Genomic DNA, 27,806 nt, shown 5'->3' with positions numbered 1-27,806 from the left:
AAGATAAAAATATAATAAGATACAATAATTAGACAAGAACTGTACAAGTATGCTAGAAATATACTGAATACAGGTTATATTTATATCAAAAAATAAATTTTTCAAAAATTTATTAGTTTTTGGTTAATCTTTTAATAGAATAATTTATGTAAATCCGAGTTCCTATGTAGCTTTCCCTAGAAAGTAGATTTCTATTTTAAGGCCACTATTATATTAGCACTAATTACAGTTACTCAACTAGAACAATAGTAAATGGATTTTCCCTTCATTGGTCCCACCCCCTTTTTACCTGCAATGTTCCCAATTCTTATCAATCATTTTGAGTTTTTAATACCTTGTTCAGTGTTTTATAAATATTTGAGACGATCGCTTGTAATCATTTTGCTACAAAAATGGTTTGTGTTTTAAATTTATTGGTAATTGTGCCACTAATTTTTTTGCAAAAAGTTGTAACTAGTTCTGTTGACGAGCAAGAAAATCAACATTGTGTTTGTGTACCTTACTGGCAATGTAAAGAAGACTATAGCGGACTGGTTGAAGATGGTGGGGAGGTCATGGATATAAGGTAAATTTTAAAAATTATGTATACCGATTGTCCCAATAGACTAGTAAAAATAGTATGCTCAAGTTTTATTCCGAAAATGTTTTTCTGAATTATTAATAACGGGTGTCTTTTGCCGAAAAAGATAGATTCCATACCCACATGCTAAAACTTTTTTTAATCGGTAAATTATGGTGCCAGATGCTAATATGATATGATGCATGAATATTACAGCAAAAACTTTTCCACAGGGACCTGTTTATTTATAACAATGTTTAAAAAAATTATGAAAAATTGCTTTTTTCATTTTAAAACTACTTTTTTGACAACTTAGATTATTTTCAGACGAAAGTTATAAGCGAGCGGTTTTTCCCTATAATGACGCTTAGAAACGGAATATACCGACTAAATTTTTTCTGCATTTCTACCGCAAGAAACCTTTTTTATTCAATTCTATATATTTTGTCAAGTTCAATTATATTTTTTTTTCCAAGTGGGTCGGAAATTGTTATTAACAAATAACTTATAACAAAAAAAACAATATACCGAATAGCTCCGAGTGACATTTTTGAGGTGTATCTTATCGAAATAAATACTTATATCTTGCTTAAAACATGGTTTTAACTTTAAACAAAGATTTCTAAGCGCCGCGCGCCTGTATCGCCGCAACCGTACACGCTTAGCGATAGATTGCTGGAAATGCATACTAAAAACATCCATTTACTTCTACTTTCCTTTATAAAAATCTTTATAATATAACAAAACAGTCGAACAAATTTTATTAAAATCTTTAATAAAATTTGGTTCTTTTATTATAAAAAAAATACTTTACCCATCTAACGTACTATATGGAATTAAAATCGGACTATTTGAGCAGTCTCAGCAGAAATGTTTTAAAATTATAAAGTCTTTGGAATATAAACAAATATAATATCTCGGTAACTATTAGCCTACTGATTAGCTTAATTAAATTTAGAAAACGGTGTTAGAAAAGACTTAGCAACACGCTCCTTTTAAAAGAAAAAAGTTTAATTACAAGCAGTGGTTCGTCAAATACTACTGGCCAAAGTTGGCCGGCACATGCGACGAAGGTATAAACAATAGGATATAATCTTTAAACCATTACTTTTTTAACAAAAAGAGAAATCAAACGATTTCTACTTAGCGAAACCGAATTCAAATCTTAACCACTGTGTTTCCTAAAATTTGCGAAACAAACAGCTGGATGAATTACTCGGCAAGGGAATCTAAAATTGCATTCCACAAGCCGTTCATAATAAGCCGTAATACCGTCATTCTGCATTACTTTTTTCTTTCAGAGCTCTTTCTTGATAAACATTTTTATATCTTCAAGATATTTATAACATTACAAACAATCTAAAACATTTAAAACTGCTTCTGTTCTTTACTAAACTACACATTTCATCCAACATCGTCTTCGTGGGAGTATTTACTGATGTAGAATCGTTTGTAATGTAAAAGTTTCAGTTGTGCATTTTTTAGACATATTTTAAATGCCTTACATTTGTTGCCAAAAATCAAAACCTGAATTTTATGCGATATGTTTTGAAGATTAGACTTTAACAATAAAAATTCGATAATGACCGGTTAATGGAAGTGATAATTTTTAATGGTCTCATGAGAATTTTAAAAAATGGCAAAAATCGCGCATGTTTATTTATTTAACACTTTTATAGAAACTGGCGGTAATTTTTACAAAATACAAAAGTTGCATAAGCTGCAGTCTTCATCTTTACAACGTTTTTTAATTTTTGACGATAGGACACTCTTATCAAAAGGAGAACGGTTAGTTACTGGGAGAACGGTTCAATGTTTTTCTGAATGAACAATTTTGTTCAAAATTATCTCAGCTACATTTTTTATTTGAAATATATTTTTCTAGGACGCACAGATTCTTGGTAAATCGATTTTGTCCGTTTTTTTCCCTTACGAGGGAGGTAAGCTCCCTCTGGTTTTAGGGGCAAGCCGAGGTTAAAAGCTTTGAGAATATCATGCCGCATATTTTAAAAATTGGGCTTATTATAAATATCTTGAAGATATAAACATTTTTTATCGGGAAATAGTCCAGTCGTCAGAGAGTTGAGCCCTAAAAATCATACGAACAAGCTGAATTTTGCCGAGAGTATTAATTTTAGGATCTTAAAAAAGATGCAAAAAAGTTTACAACTTTTACCTTTGGGCTTTCCCAGTAAAACCCCTCTCGTGGAGGGGTAAAAACGCAAAAAAATTGATTTACCAAGAATCTGTAAGAGTAGAAAAAAATGTTTTAAATAAAAAATGTAGCTGAGATCATTTTAAACAAAAATGTTTATTAGCACTTTTTGTGTAGAATGCATCGTTCTCTCACAAACAACGCTTGAAGCGACCGTTGATTTTGAATGTCAGTTACGCGTGCGAAATCAATGTTCAATAAAATATGTATCAGCTCGACGGTAAAAATTCGGTATCTTTTGATTTAAGTATCCCATCGACAAAAATCAAGAATAGTTTTAAAGCTAAAGAGTGCAGCTTTCGTATGCAGTTTTTTTTTGCCGTGGATAAACTTCGTTTTTATAAAGGTGTTTTTTACGATTTTCGTGAGATCAATAAAATTGATCACTTTAATTGACCAGTCGTAGGAAAATTTCCATTTTTAGAGATCAGTCCTTAAAACCTATGACATGGAATTTCAATCTTGATTTGTAGTAACAAATATGAAGCATTTAAAATATAAATAAAAAATGCGGAATTTAATGTTTTACATTACAAACGATCGCACGTCACGGGAAGTGCCTCCAAGAAGGCGATTTTGGGTGTAGTATATAGCAAAAGGTTGGTTCATTTGAAATAATTACTAGTATAATTAAAAAAAAATAAAGTTTTAAACGGGTTAGATCGTTTGTTATGTGAAAGTTTAAATCCAGGGTTTTTAAAGCATATTTCAAATGCCTCACATTTGTTGCCAAAACTTAAAACTAAAATTCTATGCTATATGTTTTAAAGGTTAGGCTCTAGTAATCGAAACTTCATAGTGGCCAGTCAATGGATTGTATTGATCTCATGAGAATTTAAAAAATGGCAAAAATCGCGCCACGTTTATTTATTTAATACCTTTATAAAAACTGAGTTTATTTGCGGTAAAATACAAAAATTACATACAAAAGCTGAACTCTTTACCTTTAAAACGCATCTAGATTTTTGTCGATAGGACAATTGAATCAAAATATATCGAATTTTTACCGTCGAGCTGATACAAATTTTATTGAACATTGACTTCGCGCGTAACTGACAATCAAAATCGACGGTCGCTTCATGCGTTATTTGTGAGGGAAGGGTTCATCCTACACAAAAAGTGCTAATTAACATTTTTGTTTGAAATTCTTTCAGCTACATTTTTTATTTGAAACATTTTTTTCTACGGCGTACAGATTCTTGGTAAATCGATTTTTTTGCGTTTTTGCCCCACTACCGAGGGAGGTTTTTGGATGAAGCCCGAGAATAAAAGTGGTATACAACTTTTTTTCATCTTTTTTGGGGTCCCAAAAATTAATATTCTTGGCAAAATTTAGCTTGTTCGTATGATTTTTAGAGATTCAGTGGCATTTTTCTCTCTGACGACTGGAGTAAAAGAGCTCCGAAGAAAAAAGTAATGGTTTAATGATTATCATCCTATTTTTTATAACTTCGTCGCAAATTCCGGTCAACTTTGACCAGTTGTATCTTAGGAACCACTGATTGTAATTAAACTTTTTTTCTTTTAAAAGAAGCGTCTTGCCAAATCTTTTCTAACGTCGTTTTCTGAATTTATTTTGAGCTAATAGTTGTCGAGATACTCTACCTGTGTCAAATTTTTTTTTATAATTTTTAAACATTCCTGAGGCCGCCAAAATAATCCGATTTTAAATCCTTAAAGTACATTAGATGTGTAAGGTGTTTTTTTTTTTGAGTAAAAAAATTGGCAAACTTCTATCTAGTTTTTGTTGTGCAAGATGGTAAAAAATTTAATTTAGATATTGCAAAATTATTATGCGAAATCCTTTAAATCGATTTTAATGAAATCTGGTGGGCTATTTTATTCTATTATAAACATTTTCTATTTTCTAAACAGATATTATAAATATTTTCTTTATAAACATAAAAGACGAATTATGAAGGTTCTAAGTGATTGAAAGGCATTGAAAAAAAAGGCTTGTTTCCCCCTCTTTTTTGTATTTATTACTATTTTGCATCTATCTATCTATCTATAAAGCCCTTGCTATCCAATTTTGGACATAGACCTCCTCTTCCTTCTTCCACGTCTCTCTATTGTAGGCAGTTTCTCTCTCTCAGTGTATCTCTCTAGTTTGTATTCACTTCGGGCCTGCGTGTTTCTTCAAGTCATCTGACCATCTCATTTGTGGCCTTCCTCTTTTTCGTTTGTAACTATATGGTCTCCAGTGTATAATCATCTTATTCGATCTGTCGTCTTTCTGTCTATTTTGCATCAACGGTAATAAATTAAAACTTTTTAACCCGACGTATCTTATAGAAAATTTAATTGTCGCTATTTTGTTTCACTACGACTTTGCACCAAAATGAATCGTTTTAAAGTTATAAACAAGGAAAGTACAAAAACATCGATGTTTTTAGTAATTTTTAAATATTTAATTTTTTTATTAATGTTCCCGACCTATTTGAAAGGAAGAATACGTTATTTATTATATCTGGGAGGACTGGTATCTACGCCACTGTAATCTAAAGGTTTAGACTTTGTTAGGTGGCTAGTTTTAATGTCTATTAGGATGTTTTCACTGATGATAGTCTGAACTTTTTAATCCTTTTGGATAGTTTAAATTTTATAATGAATAGATACCCTTAGACATCAGACGTTTTTTACTTCATTGTAAGTTTTAAGTAAGTTAAACTATGGTATAGAGCCAACCACTCTGATTTTCCCTTTTATTATTTTATTCCAAACTATTTTAATTGATTATCGTATATCTTTGTTAGACATATAAACAACCACATATAGTTGGGTACCATACAAAAGTACGTAGAGTTATTTTCTTTAGTTTATAAGTAAAATTCTCTAATAATATATCTTCTTCTTCTTCCTCTTTTTATAGGCAATTCTGCTTGTTCACTTGCGGATTAATACCTCTGTGGAAGGTTGTCACTCCATCTTTTGCACGGTTGTCCGATACTTCTTCTGCCGATTGGTGACTTATCTCTTGCTATTTTAACGACACGAGTCTCCTCCATTCTGCTTATGTGGTTATTCCATTCTTTTTTTCTATTTTGTGTCCATTCATTTATACACTGGACGTTACATTTTCTTCTAATGTCTTCACTTCTCTTTCGATCTCTCAGCATATTTCCTATAATTCTTCTCACTACTCTCATCTCTGCCGTTTCCAGTAGCCTTTGCGTTGTGGCTGTGTCGGGGCTTGTTTGTGAGGCATATGTCATTATTGGTCTTACACTGGCTTTATAAATTCTTGACTTAATCTTAGTGTTAATGTGTCTGTTTCGCCACGTAGGGTTAATAGGGTATTCTGCCAGTCTATTTGCTTTTTGTACTTGATCTCTCACTTCCTTGCTAGACAGTGTAATTCCCAGGTATTTTATTTCCATTACTAATGCCATCAATTTCTATTTTACATCTGGTTGGTTCTTTGCTGACTACTATTGTTTTAGTTTTCTGAGATGAGATTGTCATATTAAATTCTTTTGCTCTTATGTTAAATCTATGGACCACTCTTTGCAGACTATCTTCATTTTGGGTTATCAATATTGCATCGTCTGCGTAACAGCGTATTTTTATTTCTTTATTTCCCAAAGGGTATGGGGCTCAATGAATTCCCTTGTCTTATTCCGCTGCCTATTTCTATAGGTTCTGTAAGTTGTCCATCTATTCTGACTTCCATTTTGTTGTTTTGATAGATGTTTTCGATCGTTTTTATAATATTTAGGGAAATTTATCTATTATACAGAATAGGGATTTCATATTTGAGTCTTACTCTGTCAAACGCTTTCTTTATGTCAATTAGACACAGAAATTCTGGTCTATTATACTCTGGCAATTTCTCAGTAGTTTGCTTTATAACGAATATTGCGTCTGTACACCATCTTCCACTACGAAAACCCTGTAATTCATCTGCTACACTTATCCTCTGATTTATTAGCACTTATGAAATTTTAGTTGTAAGTTTTAGCGTAATATTTAACAAGTTTATACCTCTGTAGTTTTCTGGCTTTTTATCTCCTTTTTTGAATAGTAGAATTAGTTCGCTCGTTCTCCATTCTTTCGGTATTTTATTGTGTTTTATAATTTTATTAATGTTGTTAATATAGTTATGTCATTGCTGCTCCACAATATTTCAGTAATTCGTTTGGTATCCCGTCTTTACCTGTTGCTTTTCTGTTTTTCAGGTTTTCAAGTATTTTCCAAACTTCGTGTACATTTATATTAAGTTCTTCATTTGTGGGAATTTCTGGTGTTTCTAGTTCCTTTACCACCATTCTTTGTCCTTTTATAAACCGCCATATTTCCTTTTGCGGGTAAAAATCATGTTCCATTTCTTTCAAAAACCATTCCCAGTCATAATTTTTTATTTTTCTTACAAGTGCATATGTTTCGTTTCTAATTGTCTTGTAATTATGGTATGCCTCTTGTGTTTTGGTTAACATGTTTTTCAGGTAAGCTTTTTTTACATTTTTCCTTCACTTCTGTACAAACCCATGGAGTTCTTATCCCTGGGAAAGATTTAATTTTATTTATATTTCTTTCACCAAGAACTTCCTTGGCCGAGGCTAAGATATTAAACTTAATTTTTGCCCAGCTTTCTTCGACTCCATTACTTTTTGTGATATATATGTTTCTGCTTTATTAGGTTATTCTTTTTTGGAATAGGTATCTTGTGGATTCATCCTGTAAGCTTTCGTCTTTTATCTTTTAAGAATATATCGTGGTATATTCTGGTATTTTGTTATCACATATACATTTTTTTCATTCGGATTTTGCACAATTCCAATTTATGATCGCTTCTTATTTCTGTTGATATTAGTGCTCTTACATCCAAGATTTGAGAGGGCTGTAACTCTCTATTCGACAGAATATAGTCTCTCATAGCTTTTTGTCCTCTACTGTTTTCAAAAGTGTATTTTTATTGTTCTTTGTGAGGGAAAAATGTGTTATTAATAAGTATCTCATTTATCCTGCAGAGGTCCGTCAGAAGGTCTCCGATTTCATTTCCGATATTTTCATTATATCGCTGTTTTATTCCTGGAACTATATCATTGCCAACACGGTTATTAAATCACCCATAATGATTATATATTCATCATTTGGGGTCTCGTATTACAGTCTGAAGGTGTTAGTAGAGATTTTCAGTTTAACTTTTACACTTACTTTTTTTTGAGATGTATATTTACTCTTGTACTTGGTGTAAAAATTTCCTGTGTACTAAGAGGGCGACTCCTTCTTTGGCTCTGGTTTCTTTCGCAACACCACTTTAAATCATCAGATAGTCATCTAGCATAATTTGACCCTTTTCTTTTTTCTTCGTCTCTTGTAGTGCAATTATGTCTATATATTTTTTCTACAAGCTCTTCTGTAATTTCCTGCTCTCTTGTGTTTAGAGACTTGACGTTCCAAGTACCGATGCGAAGTATATTTCTCGTTTTCAATAAATTCGTTGTCCTCTTTCTCGCGTTAGTCCTCGTAATGAAATCATTCCTGTTCCGAGGCATAATCCTGTATCTATGAGCTGTATGGTTTTAAAGTCTACCAGTACTCTCGAGCTACTCGATCTACCCAACAAAACTGCAGGCGGAGTTAATATATAATAATATATCAAGTGCATATTTTAAGATTTCTACGGATATACCTCGAGGACCAGACTTGTTATTTTTTATTTGTTTTAATGTTTTGTTTATTATTTGTTGCTAATGGTTCATTTTCTTATCTATTTTAATTTATCATTTCTAAAATTATAAAGTCCGTATCTAATTTATATTAAAAACTTTTTGTAATACTTTATACTATACAATAATGTAATCTTTTACATTTTCAGAAAAGAAAGGGAAGCCAGCAACGATTATGAGGCTCCTTGTACCAACGATTTTGACGTTTGTTGTCCAGTCGAATGCGGAAACAGGAAACTTTCTAGTAACGACATTTTGACTGCAAGACAATTTGAGGAAGAAGTTTTTGGATTCAGAATTCTTGGAGAAAATAATGAAGCTGAATTTGCCGAATTTCCTTGGATGTTAGGAATTTTGGAAGGAAAAACATATAGGTAAGATTATATACATGTTAAGTATAGAATATGGCATTTTGGGAATAGAGACTATTTTATTATTTTGCAAAATAGGTTTTAAAAATATAAAAAGTCATATGGTTAAAATCCAAAGTTCCAAACCATACAGAAATATGATGTGAAGAGTTTGTCTCGGAGATCTCTTTAGAATTATATTTATAGAGTTTATAACCCATCAATTATACTCACATTTTTCTTCTTCTTCGTTTTGTGTAGACATGACTCCGTTTGTTTTTCAATGTGCCCCCAACAAGTTGTCAGTCCTTCGTTTTCGTGGTCTTAACACTGATCGTCTTCCTATTGGGGAACCGTCTCTCGCCATCTTTACTACTCTATTTGTTGTCGTTCGACATATATGATCGTTTCGTTCTATTCTTCTATTTTTTACCCAGTTCTTGATGTTTTCTACCTTGCAAGTACGTAGTATATCCGTACTTCTAGCTCTGTCTAATAGTATCTTACCATCATTTTTCCAAGGGTTTTTATTTCTGCTGTAAGGCATTATTTTTGTTCTTTCTGTATCGGATCGTGTTTCTGCCGCATATTTTATTATTGGCCGTTGACTGTTTTGTAAATTTTGACTTTTATTTCTTTTCTGATATTTTTATTTCTCCATTTGCCCTATTCAATTGATCTTCCACTTCTGTTTCGAGCTTTCCGTAACTAGATAATGTGATGCCTAGATATTTAAACTCCATCACTTGTATTGTCGTCTGACGTTTATTTCAAAGGAATGGTCGGGGACATAGAATTGCTTGAAGAAAGAAAACTAAGAAGAGTAGAAGAATATAAATACCTTGGGTCCTACATAACGGAAAATGGAACACTAGATCGAGAAATTGAACACAGGCGGGTTGGTTTAACTAAAAGCGAATGAGTAGGATACATTGTGATCCAAAAATCGGAAAGGGCTGTAAGGAAAGATATACAACAGTGTAGTGAGACCTGCGTTGGTGTACGGCGGTGAAGTGTGGCCTGCAAAAAAGATTTAGGGAAATAAGTTGGAGGTAGCTGAAGCGGAAATGTTGTACGGTGGATGTTGTGTAATACTAGAAGGCAATAGGAACGACCTGATTAGGGAAATAGTCGGGGTGACGACAGTCTCAAAAAAGATTTGATAACAAAGACTGCAATGGTTTAGTCATGTCAGCCGTAGAAATGAAAACTATGTAGGGCGATGGATAGAGGTGTTAGATGTTGATGGAAGGACTGTATGGCAGAGGACTTGAGAGTGAAAGGTTTAAATGAAGAAGACTCGAGAAACAGAAATGAGTGGCGACGACGAGTAAGGAACAGCGATCCCTGAAAAGGGAAAAAAATGAGAAAGAAGAAGAATAAGACGTTTATTTTAAAGTTTACTCTATCTGTTATTACTTTTTTGATGGCTCTGTAGAATATTAATGCTCTACCTTTACATCCCCGGTGCAGTTTAGGAGTATAGCAGGATAATTTGCTATTTCTTGGGCCTACGGTATAAAAGCAAAGTATCAGAGCCAGTATTAAGCTTTAACCGCGTAGTATTACCTCTGGCTTTACACCAGGTAGTTATTTAATTTAAACTGAGTTGCTCTGGGACCTTTAGAAACTTTTATTTTCTCCAGCGCCAGGTTTCGATTCTTTAGCGTGATAGTCAGATACTCTACCGTTTGAGCTATCCGGCAAACTGTAACGGGATTTAAATAAGCATCAGATCTAAGTAACCCAATTCAGTTTAAAAATTTAAAATCCTTTTAATAATATTAATAATTGCTATGTGCTATTGCTAATTGCTAAATGCCATTGTTTGTTTATGACATTGAAAATATCGGTGTAACTAGAACACGCGCTGACCCAGTGAAATTTGCAATGTAATTAAAAGCTTGGTTGATATTGTGTATAAATTATATTAGTAAAACATTATTATATAAACAAACGTACGTGAGATAAATACCCGAAAAATAACGAGAGTAAATCAATATTATTAAGAATTAATAATTAAGAGTGAACAGTCGAAGCTAGTGTTGTCATCCGTCAACTGGGTACCCTCTCTATTATTGTACTTAGAGATACAATAAAGTAATTATGAGTATCTAGTGAGTTCGAGTTAATCAACCCCAGGCAGGGGTAAACTACCCCTAGAGTTCTACTATATGAAACTCATGATGGAAGCAATCCCATAAACATTATAAGAATATACAACATTATTATGCCACCTTTCTTTCATTCTATATATTTATATTTTTGTTTATTTAGCTAATCATGGAATAAAATGTAACTTATTTTACGTACTACATCCCTTTTTGTTGCCGTTTTTAGTCTGAATGACTTCAATATTCATGTTAAGCACAAAAAAAAATAAAAAATATCAATCTTTTGTTTCAGATGTGGTGCATCTTTGATACATCCGCAAGTTGCAGTGACAGCTGCTCATTGTGTAAGCAAACAAGGAGTTTATAAGATTAGAGCAGGAGAATGGAACTGGGAATCGAGCTCTGAGCCTGTGCCACATCAAGACCAGCATGCAAAAAAGGTATGTTTAAAAACAGAGTTAATGTAAAAAAATGTATTATTTAAATAAAAAGTTACTTTAGAGTTAAAAAATTGAAACATGCAGACGTTAAAATAGTTGCATGTTAAACTGATTTAACCTTCTGAAACACAGAGTATTTTTGTAAATATTTTCGAACTATTTTGGGTTTTTTCCCTTTATAGGTTTGCTACTTACAGAAAAAATGACAATAACTATGCCAATTAAATAGTCAAATGTTAACAACATTTTATTATTAATCATTTTTATGCACAGAATAATGTATTGAAACTTAGTATTTGGTATGAAACTGTTCTTGTCATATTTGTGAGAACGAATCCAGAATTATATGACCGACCACTATATGAGACAAAATACTTTGTAAATAAAACTTCTTGAAGATCGAGATAAACTTGGGGATATGAGGTAAAACTACGTACGTAACTATTACGACTAACAGGTTCCATATTACCACCTTCTCCTCTATGTATTGTTGTTCTCTTCGATTCCCTTGTGAGTGTTTCAGGATCTTCTTTGATAATTTGTTATTTCTTTGCGTTGATCTTGTGGGATTACTTATTTATAAACATATTTGATAGTTATAATTCTATATTAAATAAAACATATTTGTTTCAGATTATAATTCACCCGCAATTTCATCCAGGATCGCTTCGAAATGATATAGCAATCATCATCTTGAAATCCCCCTTCAAATTAAGCGAAAATATTGGATTGATATGCTTACCTTTTCGAGGGGCACAAATAGACAGTAAGAGCTGCGTGGTTTCAGGCTGGGGTAAAAACTCACATAAAAAAGGAACCTATCAGTCCACTTTGAAAAAAATGGACTTACCTTTGGTTCCCAGAAACCGATGCGTAAAGACATTACAAGATAAGAAACTCGGTCCATTTTTCAGCCTTCACCAAAGTTTTATTTGTGCAGGGGGAGAATCTGGAAAAGACACTTGTAAAGGTGATGGTGGAAGTCCGCTAATGTGTCCTATTATCGGAAAACCTGGGAAGTATCATCAAGTTGGGATCGTGTCTTGGGGCCTAACTTGCGGGCTGCAAAATACGCCGGGAGTGTATGTTAACGTTATGATGTTTGTAGATTGGATTGATACCGTTTTAAAAGCACATGGCTTTGATACTACTGTATATAAATATAGATGAATATAAATGTTATAATAAATAATGCCGTAACTTGACACCTTGCAAATTATCAGAATCAGGTTTAAATATTTAATCAATACATACATTTCAATAACTAATATAGTAGGTATTCAAAAAGTCGAATAATTTATAATCTGTTACTAGTAATTAATTATTTATGTTTTAATGAATATTTACAATTATACTAAAATAAATTTTTTATAATATGTATTTGAATATTAATAAATAATTTGAACATTAATTAAAAGTCTACATCATCTTTTAAAAACTGCTTGTACTCCCAACATAACTTCAGTGCTCCGATAAAAAATAAATGATTTTATAAATGGGGAAGTTTACTCCAGTCGTCAGAGACAAAAATGCCACTGAATCTCTAAAAATTATAAGGACAAGCTGATTTTTGCCGAGAATATTAATTTTGGGAGCTCAAAAAAAAAGCAAAAAGGTTAACTACTTTTACCCCCGGGCTTCCCTCTAAAATCACGCTCGCAGAGGGGTAAAATCGATTTATCAAGAATCTGTACAACGTAGAAAAAAATGTTTTAAATAAAAAGTGTAGCTGAGATAATTTTAAATAAAAATGTTTATAAGCATTTTTTGTGTAGAATGAACCGTTCTCTCAGAAACTACGCTTGAAGTGATCGTCGATTTTACATGTCAGTTACGCGCGCGAAATTAATGTTCAATAAAATTTGTATCAGATCGACGGTAAAAATTCGATATCTTTTGATTCAAGTGACTTATTGGCAAAAATCAAGATGCGTTTTAAAGGTAAAGAGTTCAGCTTTCGTATGCAGTTTTTGTATTTTGTCGTAAATAAACTCAGATTTTATATATGTGTTAAATAATTCAACGTGGAGAGATATTTGCCATTTTTTATGATTCTCACGAGATCAATAAAATCTATCCCTTTTATTGACTGGCGACTATGAAGTTTCTATTACTAGAGCCTAACCTTTAAAACCTATAGCATGAAATTTTAGTTTTAAGTTTTGGCAACAAATATGAGATATTTGAAATATGCTTAAAAAACGCTGGATTTGAACTTACACACAACAAACGATTCAAAGCATTTAAAAATTTTTTTCAATTACACTAATACGTTTTTAAAGGGCAGACACGAATTGAGGACCAAAATGAAATTTTAAGTAAGGGTTTACTTTTATACCTGAAAAAATCGCACGAATTGAGGACCAAGACTTCAAGAAGGTATAAAATATTATTAAAAGTACAAATCCCAATAATCATAGATATTTATTGCCTATTTAAGAAACAATATTTTAAACATAAAAGCGTTACACATATTTACATTTAAGTAATATTTATAAAAATAAAAGAGGTATTATACACATATTTACATTTAATATTTATACTTTATGAAAACATGAATCAAATTTTACAAAATCTATTCGTCTCAACAAACCGTTATTATATTCCGACATTTTAGAAGTTAACATGTTTAATCTTCGCCTAACAATTTTGTTCGTACATTTAACAGGCTCCTTAACGCTTTGAATACAAATGTAAGTATCTGTTTGAAAATTGTTCAAAACGTTTACAAATAAATACAACGAAGGGTGCATCGAATAGAAATTTAAATTAAATCGAGAGTGAAAGGACTCGCATGCATTTGTAGAATTTTCTGTAGTTACAGCTGCTTCAGCCCAAAGTGTTGGTGGAAATAAAGAATTTTCACCAACATAATTGTCTATTAAATAGTCCGCAAAATCTACCGCAGCTTTATGCAGATGATTTGGCTGAAATTCAGCCAAATCCAAAGCAAAACATTTTCCAAACTCCTCTGGTTTTAAAAAAGATCCAAAAAGACACCTAAGCCACTTTCCACTTTCACTTTTTCCATCTTGATATTCTTTAGCGAAGCCTAAACTCTGTATTTTCCTGTACCAAGCTTGGCAAAGATGAAACCTGCATCCAACGACCTTTGTGGTGGGCCATTGTGCAGAAGTTGCTTTATGAGTAGCTAATTCATAATCAGCTACAATAATTTTTGGAGCAAATATTAAATTAGAATTGCGACACTTTTCTTTAAGAATAACAAAAAGTTTTTCATATGTTGACCAAAGTTTATTCGGTAATAAGCTAATAGGCCACAGGTATATACTGTCCGTTTTTTACAACATGAAGTGTGAACAATTGTAAAAAATATTTCGTACAATATCGAAAAGTTCCATCAAGATACACTTTGTCACAATTACACATAAATTTTAAATTAGTGTCACACGAAAATACCACAATATTGTTAATATGATCAGTAGCCAAGAGAAACGGTTCATTTTTTATTGTTGTTGTTAAATTTAATGTTTGTAAAATATCTAACGCATCGGAAATACAGGTTAGTAAACGCGGTTGGATTTGACGTCTCTTGTAATACATATTATTTCTTACGTAGATAATGTCTTTTCTTGTCAAAGAATTCATAGCATCACTGTTTTCCCTTATTACAGAATGGATAATTTTTGTTGGCCGCCCTGTGATATCTTGTATGGCTTTCCGTTTGCTTGCCGTACTCAAAATTTGTCTATTTAATTTCTTTATATCATTTCCATGATTGTGCACTGTTTCTTTTCGGAAAATTGTATTATCTACACCTAGCGTAAACAATTTTGCGTTACATTTAATTATCGTACATGTCCAAAACTTTTCACCACTTTTAAGCACTTTTTTTTCACGATACTTATAATCATCCAACACAAGTAACGAGTTTCCCTTTTCACTTAAGATCATTTTAATTTCACTCATTTTGACTACGTTTCAAGACAGCTCAAAATAAACTAAATCTAAAATAATATTTTATTACTTATTAAATATTTCCTTACTCATTTCGGTGCACTTATTTTGGCTGTTCAGGTAGCGGTCCTCAATTCGAGAACACCGGTTTTTAAAAGAATAAAACTTCTGCAAGAAACTACACCCAAAACCTTTTTTAAATTCATTTATTGTGACGTGTGATTGTTTGTAATGTAAAACATTAAATTCTGCGTTTTTATTCGTATTTGAAATGCCTCATATTTGTTACCACAACTTAAAATTGAAATTTCGTGTCATAGGTTTTAAATACTGATCTCTAAAAATGGATATTTTACTACGACTGGTCAATGAAAGTGATCAATTTTATTGATCTGGCGAGAATCGTAAAAAATGGCAAAAATCTCGCCACGTTCATTTATTTAACACCTTTATAAAAATTTTAGTTTATTCTCGGCAAAATACAAAAACTGCATACGAAAGATGCACTATTTGCCTTTAAAAACCATCTTTATTTTTGTCGATAAGACATTTGGATCAAAAGGTATCGAATTTTTACCGTCGAGCTGATACAAATTTTATTGAACATTGATTTCACGCTCGTAACTGACATGCAAAATCGACGGTCGCTTCAAGCGTTGTTTCTAAGAGAACGGCTCATTTTACACAAAAATCCTTATAAACATTTTTGTTTGAAATTATCTCAGCTACATTTTTTATTTCAAATATTTATTTCTACGATGTACAGATTTTTGGTAACTCGATTTTGTTACGTTTTTACCCCCCTGTGAGAGGGGTTTTACGGGGAAGCCAGGGGATAAAAGTGGTAAACTTTTTTGCATCTTTTTTGGGGTCTCTAAATAATTATTCTCTGCAAAATTATACGGTCTATTAATAAAACGACGAACAGAAAACCAATATGAAGAAATAAAAGATCAGAGTGAATTCCGTGCTGGCAGATCTTGTGTTGATGATATATTTCTAGTTTAACAAATTATAGAGAAAAGAACAGCCAGAAATTTACTGACTCAATTAGTGTTCGTTGACTTAGAGAAGGCTATGATACCGTACCCTTAAAAAGATTGTTTGAAATATTGACAAAGATAGGCCTAAGTTATGCATACATCAAAGCTATAGCGAACAAGTGCATAAATGCAAAAAGTCACTGAAGGCTTGAGGCCAGGATGTTATCTTCAACTCTATTCAAAATCTATATTCAGGAAGCAATAAACAACTTACGAGAAAATGCACAGAGATGGGAACAAGTACATAATAAACAATGAGGAAGACATCGATTGGGGACTCATCATCAACATTAACAAAACGGAATATCCTAGAATTTAGGACGAAAAAATAATAATTCTTCTTCTTGATGTGCCTATCCGTTACGAATGTTGGCGATCATCATGGCAATCTTTATCTTATCTTACGGAAAAGCTGCACAGATGTTGTATTGAACCAGATTCTGAACTAACCTCAGAATCTGGGTCTGGATTATAGATATAAAAAATTGCGAAGAATTTAAATACCTGGGAAGAGTGATACAGAAAAAAAATATTAGAGAAGATTGCAGAGAATGAAATGTTAGAAAACGATAACATCGAAGAAAGCTGGGAAAAACCCAAAAATAACATAATTAACGCAACAACGGAATCACTTGGAGAGAGGAAAGTAACAAACACTAACGTATTAAAAAAACCCCATGGTTTAGACGGGAAGTGAAGACAAAATGTGAAGAAAAGAAGAAAGTCTTTTTAAAATACAGAACACAACAAACACAATAGGCATATAACCACTATTATAAACGAATCAGAAATAAAACCAATACTGTTGTTAGACAAATAAAAAGGGAACACTGGCATAGCTTGCCAAAACAGATGGAGCACGACTTCTATGGAACACATAAAGAAATATAGAGAATGATCAGAGGACCAAGAAAAGAGATGAACGAACTAATAAAAACAAAACATATTCAGAAGTAAACATGGACATACTACTTTCGATCCCTATTTTCTAAAGGTGACGATAATGAACCACCAAAACTAGAGGTGACGGAAAACGAAGAAATGAATATTGAGGAGGAAGAGGTAAAGGAAGCAATAAAACAACAAGGTTTTAGGTCGGGAAGATCATACACCGACGCTGTATTTATAATGAGGTAAGTGCAAGAGAAATCAGTAGAATACAGCTAACCGGCATATCTATGTTTCGTGGACCTTAAGTCCGGATCAAATTTTGACATGTCCTTAAATCCGGACATTTGACTGGGTCAAATTAAATTAATAAAAACTATCCACTTATTATACACAACAGAGATACCTTTAGGAATAATCAAAACGATCGAAAATATCTATCAAAACAACACAATAAAAGTAAAAGTAGAAGAAGAACTAACTGACCCTATAAGACAGGAAGATTCTCTGAGTCCTCTACTATTCAACCTGATTATGGATGAAATAATAAAAAAGTAAGAACTAAAAAAGGATACCAAATAGGAGAACAACAACTTAAAATAATCTGCTAAGCAGACGACGCAAAACTACTCTCTCAAAGTGAAGATAATTTACAACGAATGCAGCACCAATTTAATATAACCGCCAGAAAATTTAACATGTTAATTTCCCCGAAAATGATAAAATGCATGGTTATAACAGCAAATGTACTAGTAAATGAGTTTAAATATCTAGGCATAACCTTATCTATTGTTCTGAAGCTATTTTCTTGTGGCATTTTAAATTAATTACTATTTAACTGGGAATAAGCCACAATTTTAACCTTTAATTGTGGCTTATTCCCAGTTAAATAGTAATTAATAACCTTATCTATCTAAGGAAAGCTCGAAACAAAAGTGGAAGATCAAGTGAATTGAGTAAACAGAGCCGCAGGTTGCCTGTATGAAACAATATGGAGAAATAAAAATATCGGGAAAGAAATGAAAGGCATAATTTACAAAACAGTCATCAGAACAATAATGATATACGCGGCAGAAACAGACATACGATCTGGCACAGAGAGGACAAAATGAACGTTAGGAACAGCAGAGATGAAAACACTTAAAAATTAAAATTAATGTTAAAACAATATGGGACAGAGCTAGAAATACAAATATACGACGTAGATGCAAAGTGGAGAACATCAACGACTAGGTAAAAAATAAAAAAGTAGAACGAAAGGTGGAACGATCATATAAGCCGAATGACATCAAATAGAGTAGTAAAGACCGCAAGTAACGATTCTCCAATAGGAAGACGATCAGTAGGAAGACAACGAAAACGATGGAACGACAACTTACTGGAGGAACATTGAAAAACAGACAGAGTCGTGTCTACAAGAAAAGAAGAAAAAGAAGGGACAGTGATAGCGAAGGAAGGAACGTCGAAATAGAACATTCAGCAAAAAATACAACACAAGCAAAATGAAATAAATGGCCATCTAAATAAACAGGTTCCGGTGGCAACGCCACTCAAAAGAGAATGAACTCGATGAAACCGTCGAAACACATTGATAACCAAAGATCGGGTGGAGTGAGCAGACTCAGACGACCATATAAGGACCAGGTGGAAGACGACTTACCTACTAGTGTTAAGAGTACGAAACTGGAAAACCAAGGCGAAGAATAGAAAGGAATGGAAGCTGATCGTAGAAAAGGCAAAGACCCACCATAGGTTGTTGATATAACAGTATCGGGTATGAACCAGATAACAGGTCAAGGAAAGTCTTGGAACGAGGAAAACGGCTTAGCGCAAAATAGGACCAAAGCACTAAGGTTCGAGAACCTTTTAGATAATGACAGTTTCGTCGTGTAAAAGAAAAAAAATAATAAAAAATCATTACTTTTGGTATAAAAATATTTTATTTATGCTTTAAGACACTCACATATATTAAGAAAGAAAATACAATAAGGACATACCGATTTGCTTAAAATATAGAGGTTAGTCTTGGTTTTCAATTTGTCATATGCTGCTGCGACAATATCTACTATAAACAATAATATCTACTATTTTTATACTATTTTTATACAATAATTAATATCTACTATTTTTATAACAGAGAACTTTGATTATAAGTAAGAAATATATTAAAGCGGCAATGTAACAAAAATAACAAAAATTTTAAAATATTTTGGATGGAGAAACATCTTGATATTCATGAATACTAAAGCTACCACAAAAAGAGTACCATTAAAAGTAAAGAGACCACTAAAATAAAGTCCATGTCAGACAGTCAGATGGTAAAATATTTGATTAAACTAATTTGATTTAACCAAAAAATGCTCTAAAAATAGAAGATCTTCTATTTTTCCAGGTCAGTTTGATCAAACTTACATTTTGATTGGTCCCAAAATAGTTAAAGACAAATGACAATCAACAGTTTAGACAAAACGTGGTAAAATTCATTTTTCTTTTTGTCTTTGGTTGACACTGTGCGGTTTACTTGTCTTCCTATTTTGTTATAAAATAAAAATAAAAGCTTAAAATCAGTCTTGAAATCGAGTCAGGAACAAGTTTCTGTATGATTGATTTATATCGAGAAAGAAGTGGTTTATATAATATGAAAAATCCACATTATTTTTTCGTTGGAGATAGAAAAATTTGAATCGTAAATAAGGCAACTAAAAAAGAAGCAGAAAATACAATCAATTTCATATGTCAATTTGATCAAATTTGAATGATCGTGTTACAGATAGATTTTTAAAATTTGCACAAATTGTAATTATGACGTCATTACGTCAGTTTGTTCAAATATTTGACCGTCTGACACGGGCTTAAGGGACGAGCAAACATTATTCTTCCTAAGAGATACTAAGTGATTTAAATACGATACGACGATGGACATTTATTGATTTAATTCATATAATAATATATAGGATACAATCGGGTAATACCGGCCAGCACACTATCTCCTACGATTTATATGACCGCACATACACATACAAATGTGTATGTCATAGTTACCTCCATACAGAAGCACCAACATGTATTCAGTTTCAATCAAGCGTTAAAGGAGTCACGTTTATTTATTTCGTGCCCAATTAAAGTATTTTTTATCTTTATTAATAGCAGGTAAGTTAACATATTTGAGTAATGCCGGTAAGTACTTACTACCGATGAGCAACGTTTTATTTTTAAGTAAGGCACTCGAAGTGGAAGAAAAATAAGATATGATTAATAAAACTCGACTTTTACTGATTCAATGAGTCTAGAAAGATCCTCATTATTTAGCAATTGTAAGATGTTTATTTTACACTCCAATATAAGACTTGGAACAATGATTTCCATTGCAGTGGCAGCTTTTTCCAGTAGCAGTAGTCTTTTTATACCGTTCTGTACTTCGTCTAAGATCATTGGCAAAAGGCTGGAATAAATCGCATATTTGTCAATATATTGTTTAATATTTTTCACTTCTTCTCGTAATTGGTGGTTACGTAAAAAGTTTAATAATTTACTTTTATTACGTAAGGCTTGTAAAAAAGTATATAAAGACACCGTGGTATTTTCTATCTTACAGGTTTTCAATTGTTCGATTTCTTCTAGGCACTTCTGTTTAAATTCGTCTATGCTTGTTCCACTTGGAAAATTACTAGGCGTTGACACTTCTATATCTTTGTAAAATAATAGCATGTGTTTTACTAATAGCTGCGTACTACATTTCATATCATATCTTCGTATTTCATTTGGATCAGCATTAAAATGTTCATACACTACATCCAGTGGTTTTTGACCTTTTTTATCTATTGCCATTACATCAGCTCCTTTATTTAATAAAACTTTTATAACATCAACGCGATTAGAACTTGAAGCTAAATGTAAGGCAGTAATACCTCTAGAAATAATTTTACCCTCGATATTTGCTCCGTTTTGAAGTAAGAACGTAACTATTTGTGATTGGCCAAATCTAGCAGCGACATGCAACAAAGAGTAGCCATCTACCGTTTGAAAATCAACACTAATGCCTATTTTGAAGAAATATTCCAGCATTTCTTTCCGATTGTACTGAGCTGCCAAATGTACTGGGCTGTTTCCACTAACACCTCCTTCTAGAAAAGATCTTGCTCCGCTTTCTATAAGGCGCCTTGCTGCGCTAAGGTGTCCCTTCCTAACACATATATGTAGAGGTGTGTCTCCATTGTACATTTTAGCATCGAGGTTAGAACCTTTTCTTATCAATATCTCCAAGATATCTTCATGATTTTCCTGGCATGCATAGTGCAAAGCCGTACTATCAAATACATCTGTTTCCTTAACATCGGCATTGCATTGGATCAAAAACTTTACAATTTCTGTGTGACCACCGAAGGTAGCACACATTAAAGGCGTCCGAACGTTGTTAGTGTGAATATCAACATGGTACAATTTATTTTCTACAAAATATTTAACTATATGTAAATGACCTTCTTGTGCTGCTAAGTGTATTGGTAGTGATCCGTTTGGACATTTGGATTCTAAAGATGCACCATATGCGATCAATAATATTAACACATCTAGATGACCGCACTCAGCTGCCATATGTAGGGGCTCATGTACAAGTTGATTAAGTTCATCAACATGGGCGTTAACATCGACATTAACATTGGCATTTCTTTTAAGTAATAGTTCTACTATTTTTAAATCTCCCTTTTCTACAGCTCTGTGTAACGGTGAATATCCTGTCGAGTCTATATAACTCAAGTCCGCACCATTGTCTAGCAATCTGACAACTTCGGTATAGTCACCATGTAGTATTGCTAACATCAACAGCGATCCGCTGCTATCCATTTTTACTTGCTTACTTGCCTAAAAACAATTAGAAAAAATTAGTGACAGTCCGAAGTAACAGAAACATCTAAAAAATTGAGATCCATGAACAATTTTTCGGTATCTGGGGATACTGTCAGTGCCTACTAAATTTGAAGAGTAGAGAGAAAAGTTTGAACAAGATGTTGAGAAGAGTGGGAATCTTGTTATAGAAAATGGCTTGATTCCGGTTTTGCTTAACCGACCTTTGCAAAACTGGTTTTGCAAAGTGAATAATAAAAGTAAAATGCAATGGCATGTCTCACAAAACAGGAAAACAAAAAACAAAATAGTATATAAACATTATAACAAAGTATATCGATGAAAGGCAACCGTATATACGTATTTTTGACTATTGGTCGTCTTCAGTACGGTGCAGCCAAGTTAGAAAAGGAGCATGTTAACTTGGGAAAGGATCACTACAGGAGCAATGCGATCAATTTGTGGCATTAGTGTTAAAAGACCCTGATGGTTTCCAGAGCAACAACTAACAATAACCACAGAGGAAGCTATAGTTACCTGAGGAAAGGAATGCTAAACGTTAAAACGTTTAAAATAAATAGAAAAGGTTAATGTGAGTGAATAATAAAAGTAAATGTAATGGCATGTCTCGCAAAACAGGAAGACAATTTTCTTAATAGTATTAATAACTTTTGGTATTAGAACAATTGTACCGATTTTTAATAAATCTGGAATTTTGGATGATCTAAGGGAAGTATTTATAAAATTTAAGATAATGTGACCACAAGTTGCTGCCGTCGAGTTATGGGCCTACAGATGGATATTAAGAATAAGTTGGGTGGATAGAGTCACGAATGTCGAGGTGTTGAGAAGAATAGGAAAAGATAAAGAGGTTTTAAACACAATTAAAGTCAGAAAACTGCAATATCTGGGACATGTCATGAGGGGCGAGCGTTATTACTTACTGCAATTAATAATAAAAGGAAGAATAAAGGGTGGAAGGAGCATCTCCTGGTTAAACAATTTGAGAGCTTGGTTTAACTGCACTTCTGATGACCTCTTTAGAGCAGCGGTATCGAAAGTGCGAATTGCCATGATGGTTGCCAACGAAGTCCACAAGTTACAAAAAACTCTTTTAGTAAGTTTAATTTTTCATTAGTAGTCGGAGTTTAGTATTTCATTAATGTTATTCCTATTATTTAACAACTTAACAAAGACTGCCAAGTCACTCAGTGATAGTAACCTAAATTCATGAATACTGGGACACAAATTCTGATTATCATAACTCCTTAATTTTTTAAAGTCAGTAGTTTCAACAATTTGCCAAATACTAGAGACAAAATACTCACCAAACTAACGCACCATTTCAACTTTGTCACTCAGAATGCATAACTGATTCTGAACCTTAAATTTAATGGAATAAATGAATTTTGACAATTAAGTATTGTCAATTAGTGTTTTTAGCATTTTTTTCACATAAGTCTAGTTATTTTTGTACCTATCGATTTTATCAAAATAATATTGTTCTTTTGCTTTTAAGATATTATTAATTACCACATTTATTGCCCTTTTAAAAAGCCAGCATTTGGCATTTCTATCACTTATGTTAGCAGTTTTAAAAAACTTTGTATAATTTGTAACTAATTTTAATTTTACTATTAACTTCATTATCAAACCATATACTTTTACTTTTGATCTGATGTTTGAATAGGTGGTATTTTATTTATGATAGACTGACTGATAAAATGTCATTGTAAATAGTATTGGCATTAGTAGAATCTAAATCCCAATCACAAAAAAATAAATTCATTTGGATTTGATATATTTTTTCTTTGTTAAGATATCTGTAACATTTACTAGAGACATTAAAATTTTGAAAACTATTACTAAAACTTACTGATATTATTGAAGGATCACTCAACTGGAAAGTTGAATAAATCCAATAAACAAACAACTAACCAGATCATTATTAACAAGAACATAATCAATTAAGGTTTCACTAACATTTGTAATTCTAGTAGGTTCAGTTACTAATCGCTTAATGCCACATTGGTAAAAGATTGCTTTAATTTTCTGGGTGTAGAAGCTTGTACTTAAAAAATCCAAATCAAAATCACCAAGTAAAATATAATTAACATTACTTTTAAATAATTCTTCAAAAATATGCTCTAAGTTCTCTAAAAATGCTGCATCAGAACTAGAAGGAGAATGATACATGCCGCCAAAAACAATCTTATATGAACCAATATGTACTTTAATAAATTTACACCCACAAATTATCTTCTTTAACAAAAGTTTTAGCGGCAATACACTTATAGTTTTCCTATATATATAGTACAACACCCCCTGTAGATTGTTTAAATGAACTGCATTGTATCACATGATACCCACACAATGCAATTTCAGAATCTTGCAGGAGTTTTACCATGTGATACTTCCAAACTGATAGTTACACAAAAGTGAATTAGTACCTAATTACTAAAATTAACCTTGTGTAAATATTTCCAATAAATAATGTATAATATAAATAAAATCTCCTTTTTGTTAACCACTAGACTCCACCAAAAAGCAATTTAGCTAGTTATTGTAACATAAGAATTAGTTAATTTTTAAACACAAAGTATCTGACTCAGTTCGTTCTCTGTGTATTATATTTAATAATATGTTATAAACATGGTTGTTGCCCTTTTTCTGAGACACCTATTTTTTAGACAGACAGCCCCACTAAAGCAGTCAGCAATATTTTTATCTCACAACAAAATAACTGCTGAGGAAGGAGAAGTAACTATTTTAAAATTATTGAGGCTATTTATAACACACTATAAGTATATTTTTCAAATAAATACCAGAAATACAAAACAAATTACAGAATTGTATTATAATTATCATCATTTAAAAGGCACTTACTTAACAATGACAATGAGTAGGGTATAAATATGTTAAAATCTTTGGTAGAGATTATATCTTTCTTATATTAGTTACTATTTACTAACTAACTACCAAAGAATATAGACGCTTACTATATTCTTTGTAACTACTAAGTAGGTTTTGGTAAGTTTTTGGTACGTTGTTCCAAAACTTCACTTGTCTATGTACAAAAATAAATTCGTAAGTCCGTAAGTATAATTATTATAAGTTTCAAACTAAAACACAAAATAATGTAAAACAGTTTGAGTTTATTCACTTTTAAATATATTTCATAATCATTTTATACGGTAAGTGTAAACTAAATGTAAAAATAAATGTATGTAACCTAAATGCTATGCTAAAAATGATTTGGACATTATATTATTCTTCTTTTTCATTTAAATCTGGTTTAAATCACGTATATACTCTGATCATTGATCACAGCCACAGCACTACAGCACATTGTCACATTGTATCTCTATGATCAGAGTATTTCTTTTTATGTACTATGGTATATACATACCTCGATGATACATACTGTATTGTGTCCATCGAGCAAAAAGACAAATTGTGTCTATGATTGTTTAGTTTATTATTTTGTGTCTACCAGAGATATGTAACAGAGAGTATTTCTTACATATCTCTAGTGTCTACGCTGTGTCACTAATTTCCTTTCGAAAAAAGTTAAGATTTGTTTGGTACATTCATGTTTGTTCATGATATTTTGAATTTTAAAATAGTGAAAAATACTCATTTGTCTGTGTGCTTATCCCACAGGACATCGCCATGAACAAGAAGTAAATCGCCTAAGTAAATAACTTAATCGTAATTCCTGTTGTATAATAATAAAAGGCCAGATGAAGCGGAACAGACGAAGAAATAATAATAATTTCTAGGTTAAGTACAGCCTAAATATTTATTAGGTTATTGAAAATTAAATATTAAGATTTGAATTTTGTAAAGTCAAAACTATTTTAAATTATGAGGCTATTCTACGCCTTGTTCAGGAGAAAACATATGCCCAATGGAAATATATACACCGGGAAACATCGTATTTGGAAGCAGCCAACGATAAAAGATGTTTTAAAACTGAAAATAGAACTTGAAGAGGAAGAGAAGAACATGTATTATTTAAGACATCCATATTTAACTCTCGTAAGACAATCATTATTAACTAAAATAATATTATCTGAAGTAGAAAACGAAGAAAAGCTTCAAATGTTCTACTCAAACCAGTCTAAATTGGCTGGTTGGTATGAAGACTATTTCTATTACGAGCTTCTTAAGATTTTTTCCTCTGACATAGCAGCATTTTTTTTTATGTTTTATTGAATCGTTAACTCTAATAGTTTATTTTAATAACATCTAGATTATACTTAAATTTAGAGATTACTATAATGAATCGCAATAAGTTAAGAATCATATTTATTAAGAGAAAGGTGATTATCTCAGAAACATCAAAAATTTTAATAAGATATCTGGACATCTTCCGATTCAACATTTTATGACTTCCATTTATTTATTATATAGTTTTACCTAGATGTTAATTAATATTGTTTTATATATTTTTTAGGAACAGTCTTCTGGTCATGCTCAAGCTCTTGGTAAGAATGAGGCAAATTATATAAAGACCAAAACCAAACAAAAACCGTTTTATGAAAAAGTAACAATAGAATCCCGCCTAGCACATTTAAGAGTTAAAGAAGGATGGGATTAGTTGTAATTTGTTGCTTTTGTAGGATAGAATAGGAATATTATAATAAATTCTTAAAAGTTTACTGGTATTGGTATTGTTCCTACCCTAAATCCATGGTATTTTGTTTTGTCTAAATGTAAATAGTGTAAAATAGTTTACTACTGTTTACTGTTTCTAGTAAAAATCCTAAGTTAGTATATTGACCTAGGCTGTAAGATTTGTTAAAATTACACTTGTGCTCAAAAATTTCTGATCCAGTACCATGTACAGGTTTAGATCCATCAGTGAACCATATTAAATCCCCAGTAGTATTTATGTGACTATTCTACACATAATCAAGTCTCAGAATGGTCATAAATGCTACTGCTGAAATATATAATTCCAGTGGGGGAAGACCTGTGGTAGCCTCTTAAGGTGCTGTTTCTGTACTTTTCAAGGCTCCTCTCATATTTAGAGGTGCTTGTCTTTGTAGGACCATAAGATAGGTCACACAAGATTGCAAATCATCTTTTTCATCAAAATACTGAACAATATGTAACTGTCATGTCACTGATGTGTATAACCAACAGATTACCTTTAGTTTGAGTACCCAGATTTAACTCATCTGCTGTTCTAGAAGAGTCACATAGCCCTGTTGGTTATGTTGTTAATATTAGTGCTCCAATGAGTTTGGAATCCAGTGTTACCCCTAGATACTTGATCTCATTGGTCTTTTCTAGTTTCAGCTCACTGAGTCAAATAATCTTTTTCTTATTAGTAAAGGGTGCTATAGTTATAGTCTAGTTTTAAAAGGGTTTACAAATGTCCCACATTTTAGTTATGTAAATTATATTGACCAAAATTTAAGAAGTATGTTGTAGATGAATTAGCAAAAGATTGTGAGTTAGTGTTGTGATTATCACCTTATCATTTTGAACTTAAGTCTATTGAATAGAGACCACATTTTAACTTGATACTATTCTTCAACTGCTATATGACTCAATATCAAAAATTTCATCTGCCAATTGACAAAAAACACAGCAAAGGAAAAAATATTCTTGAAACTCAATACATAGAAAAAAATAGAACCAATTATACTTTCTTTGAGAAATATCAAATGTAGTGATGAGCATGCTATCTAATCTGAAGTGAATGACATATTTATTTGGGTGAAGTAAACTCACTTCCTCTACTGAGGAATGCA

At 32.0% G+C, this 27,806-nt stretch overlaps 3 protein-coding genes across 3 annotated transcripts; 2 read left to right on the top strand and 1 right to left on the bottom strand.

Moving 5' to 3' along the window:
* The first annotated feature begins 304 nt into the window (after window positions 1-304).
* On the top strand, window positions 305-12,755 carry LOC140433516 (phenoloxidase-activating factor 2-like). The gene is made up of 4 exons (XM_072521499.1): window positions 305-565; window positions 8,596-8,820; window positions 11,203-11,350; window positions 11,984-12,755. Exons 1-4 carry the CDS (start codon window positions 393-395, stop codon window positions 12,518-12,520), a joined length of 1,083 nt encoding a protein of 360 aa, XP_072377600.1. The 5' UTR covers window positions 305-392; the 3' UTR covers window positions 12,521-12,755.
* Window positions 12,756-19,135: 6,380 nt separating this feature from the next.
* On the bottom strand, window positions 19,136-25,821 carry LOC140435090 (transient receptor potential cation channel subfamily A member 1-like). The gene is made up of 2 exons (XM_072523794.1): window positions 24,928-25,821; window positions 19,136-22,059 (listed from the first exon to the last, which is right to left on the bottom strand). Exon 2 carries the CDS (start codon window positions 22,039-22,041, stop codon window positions 20,452-20,454), a length of 1,590 nt encoding a protein of 529 aa, XP_072379895.1. The 5' UTR covers window positions 22,042-22,059; window positions 24,928-25,821; the 3' UTR covers window positions 19,136-20,451.
* An 8-nt stretch (window positions 25,822-25,829) lies between these two features.
* Window positions 25,830-26,705, top strand: LOC140435091 (large ribosomal subunit protein mL63). Its single transcript, XM_072523795.1, has 2 exons — window positions 25,830-26,082; window positions 26,501-26,705. Exons 1-2 carry the CDS (start codon window positions 25,909-25,911, stop codon window positions 26,642-26,644), a joined length of 318 nt encoding a protein of 105 aa, XP_072379896.1. The 5' UTR covers window positions 25,830-25,908; the 3' UTR covers window positions 26,645-26,705.
* The last annotated feature ends 1,101 nt before the right edge of the window (window positions 26,706-27,806 follow it).

Source organism: Diabrotica undecimpunctata, chromosome 2, assembly GCF_040954645.1.
Source record: "Diabrotica undecimpunctata isolate CICGRU chromosome 2, icDiaUnde3, whole genome shotgun sequence".
Classification (NCBI taxonomy): Eukaryota; Metazoa; Arthropoda; class Insecta; order Coleoptera; family Chrysomelidae; genus Diabrotica; species Diabrotica undecimpunctata.
The sequence above is the reverse complement of the archived record's forward strand: the minus strand, read 5'-3'. Positions and strand labels throughout refer to the sequence as shown.

Coding starts and splice junctions, on each gene's coding strand:
- LOC140433516 (XM_072521499.1), top strand. CDS start 393: ATGGTTTGTGTTTTAAATTTATTGGTAATTGTGCCACTAATTTTTTTG. Junction 566..8,595: donor GGGGAGGTCATGGATATAAG/GTAAATTTTAAA, acceptor TTACATTTTCAG/AAAAGAAAGGGAAGCCAGCA. Junction 8,821..11,202: donor TTGGAAGGAAAAACATATAG/GTAAGATTATAT, acceptor CTTTTGTTTCAG/ATGTGGTGCATCTTTGATAC.
- LOC140435090 (XM_072523794.1), bottom strand. CDS start 22,041: ATGGATAGCAGCGGATCGCTGTTGATGTTAGCAATACTACATGGTGAC.
- LOC140435091 (XM_072523795.1), top strand. CDS start 25,909: ATGAGGCTATTCTACGCCTTGTTCAGGAGAAAACATATGCCCAATGGA. Junction 26,083..26,500: donor GACATCCATATTTAACTCTC/GTAAGACAATCA, acceptor TATATTTTTTAG/GAACAGTCTTCTGGTCATGC.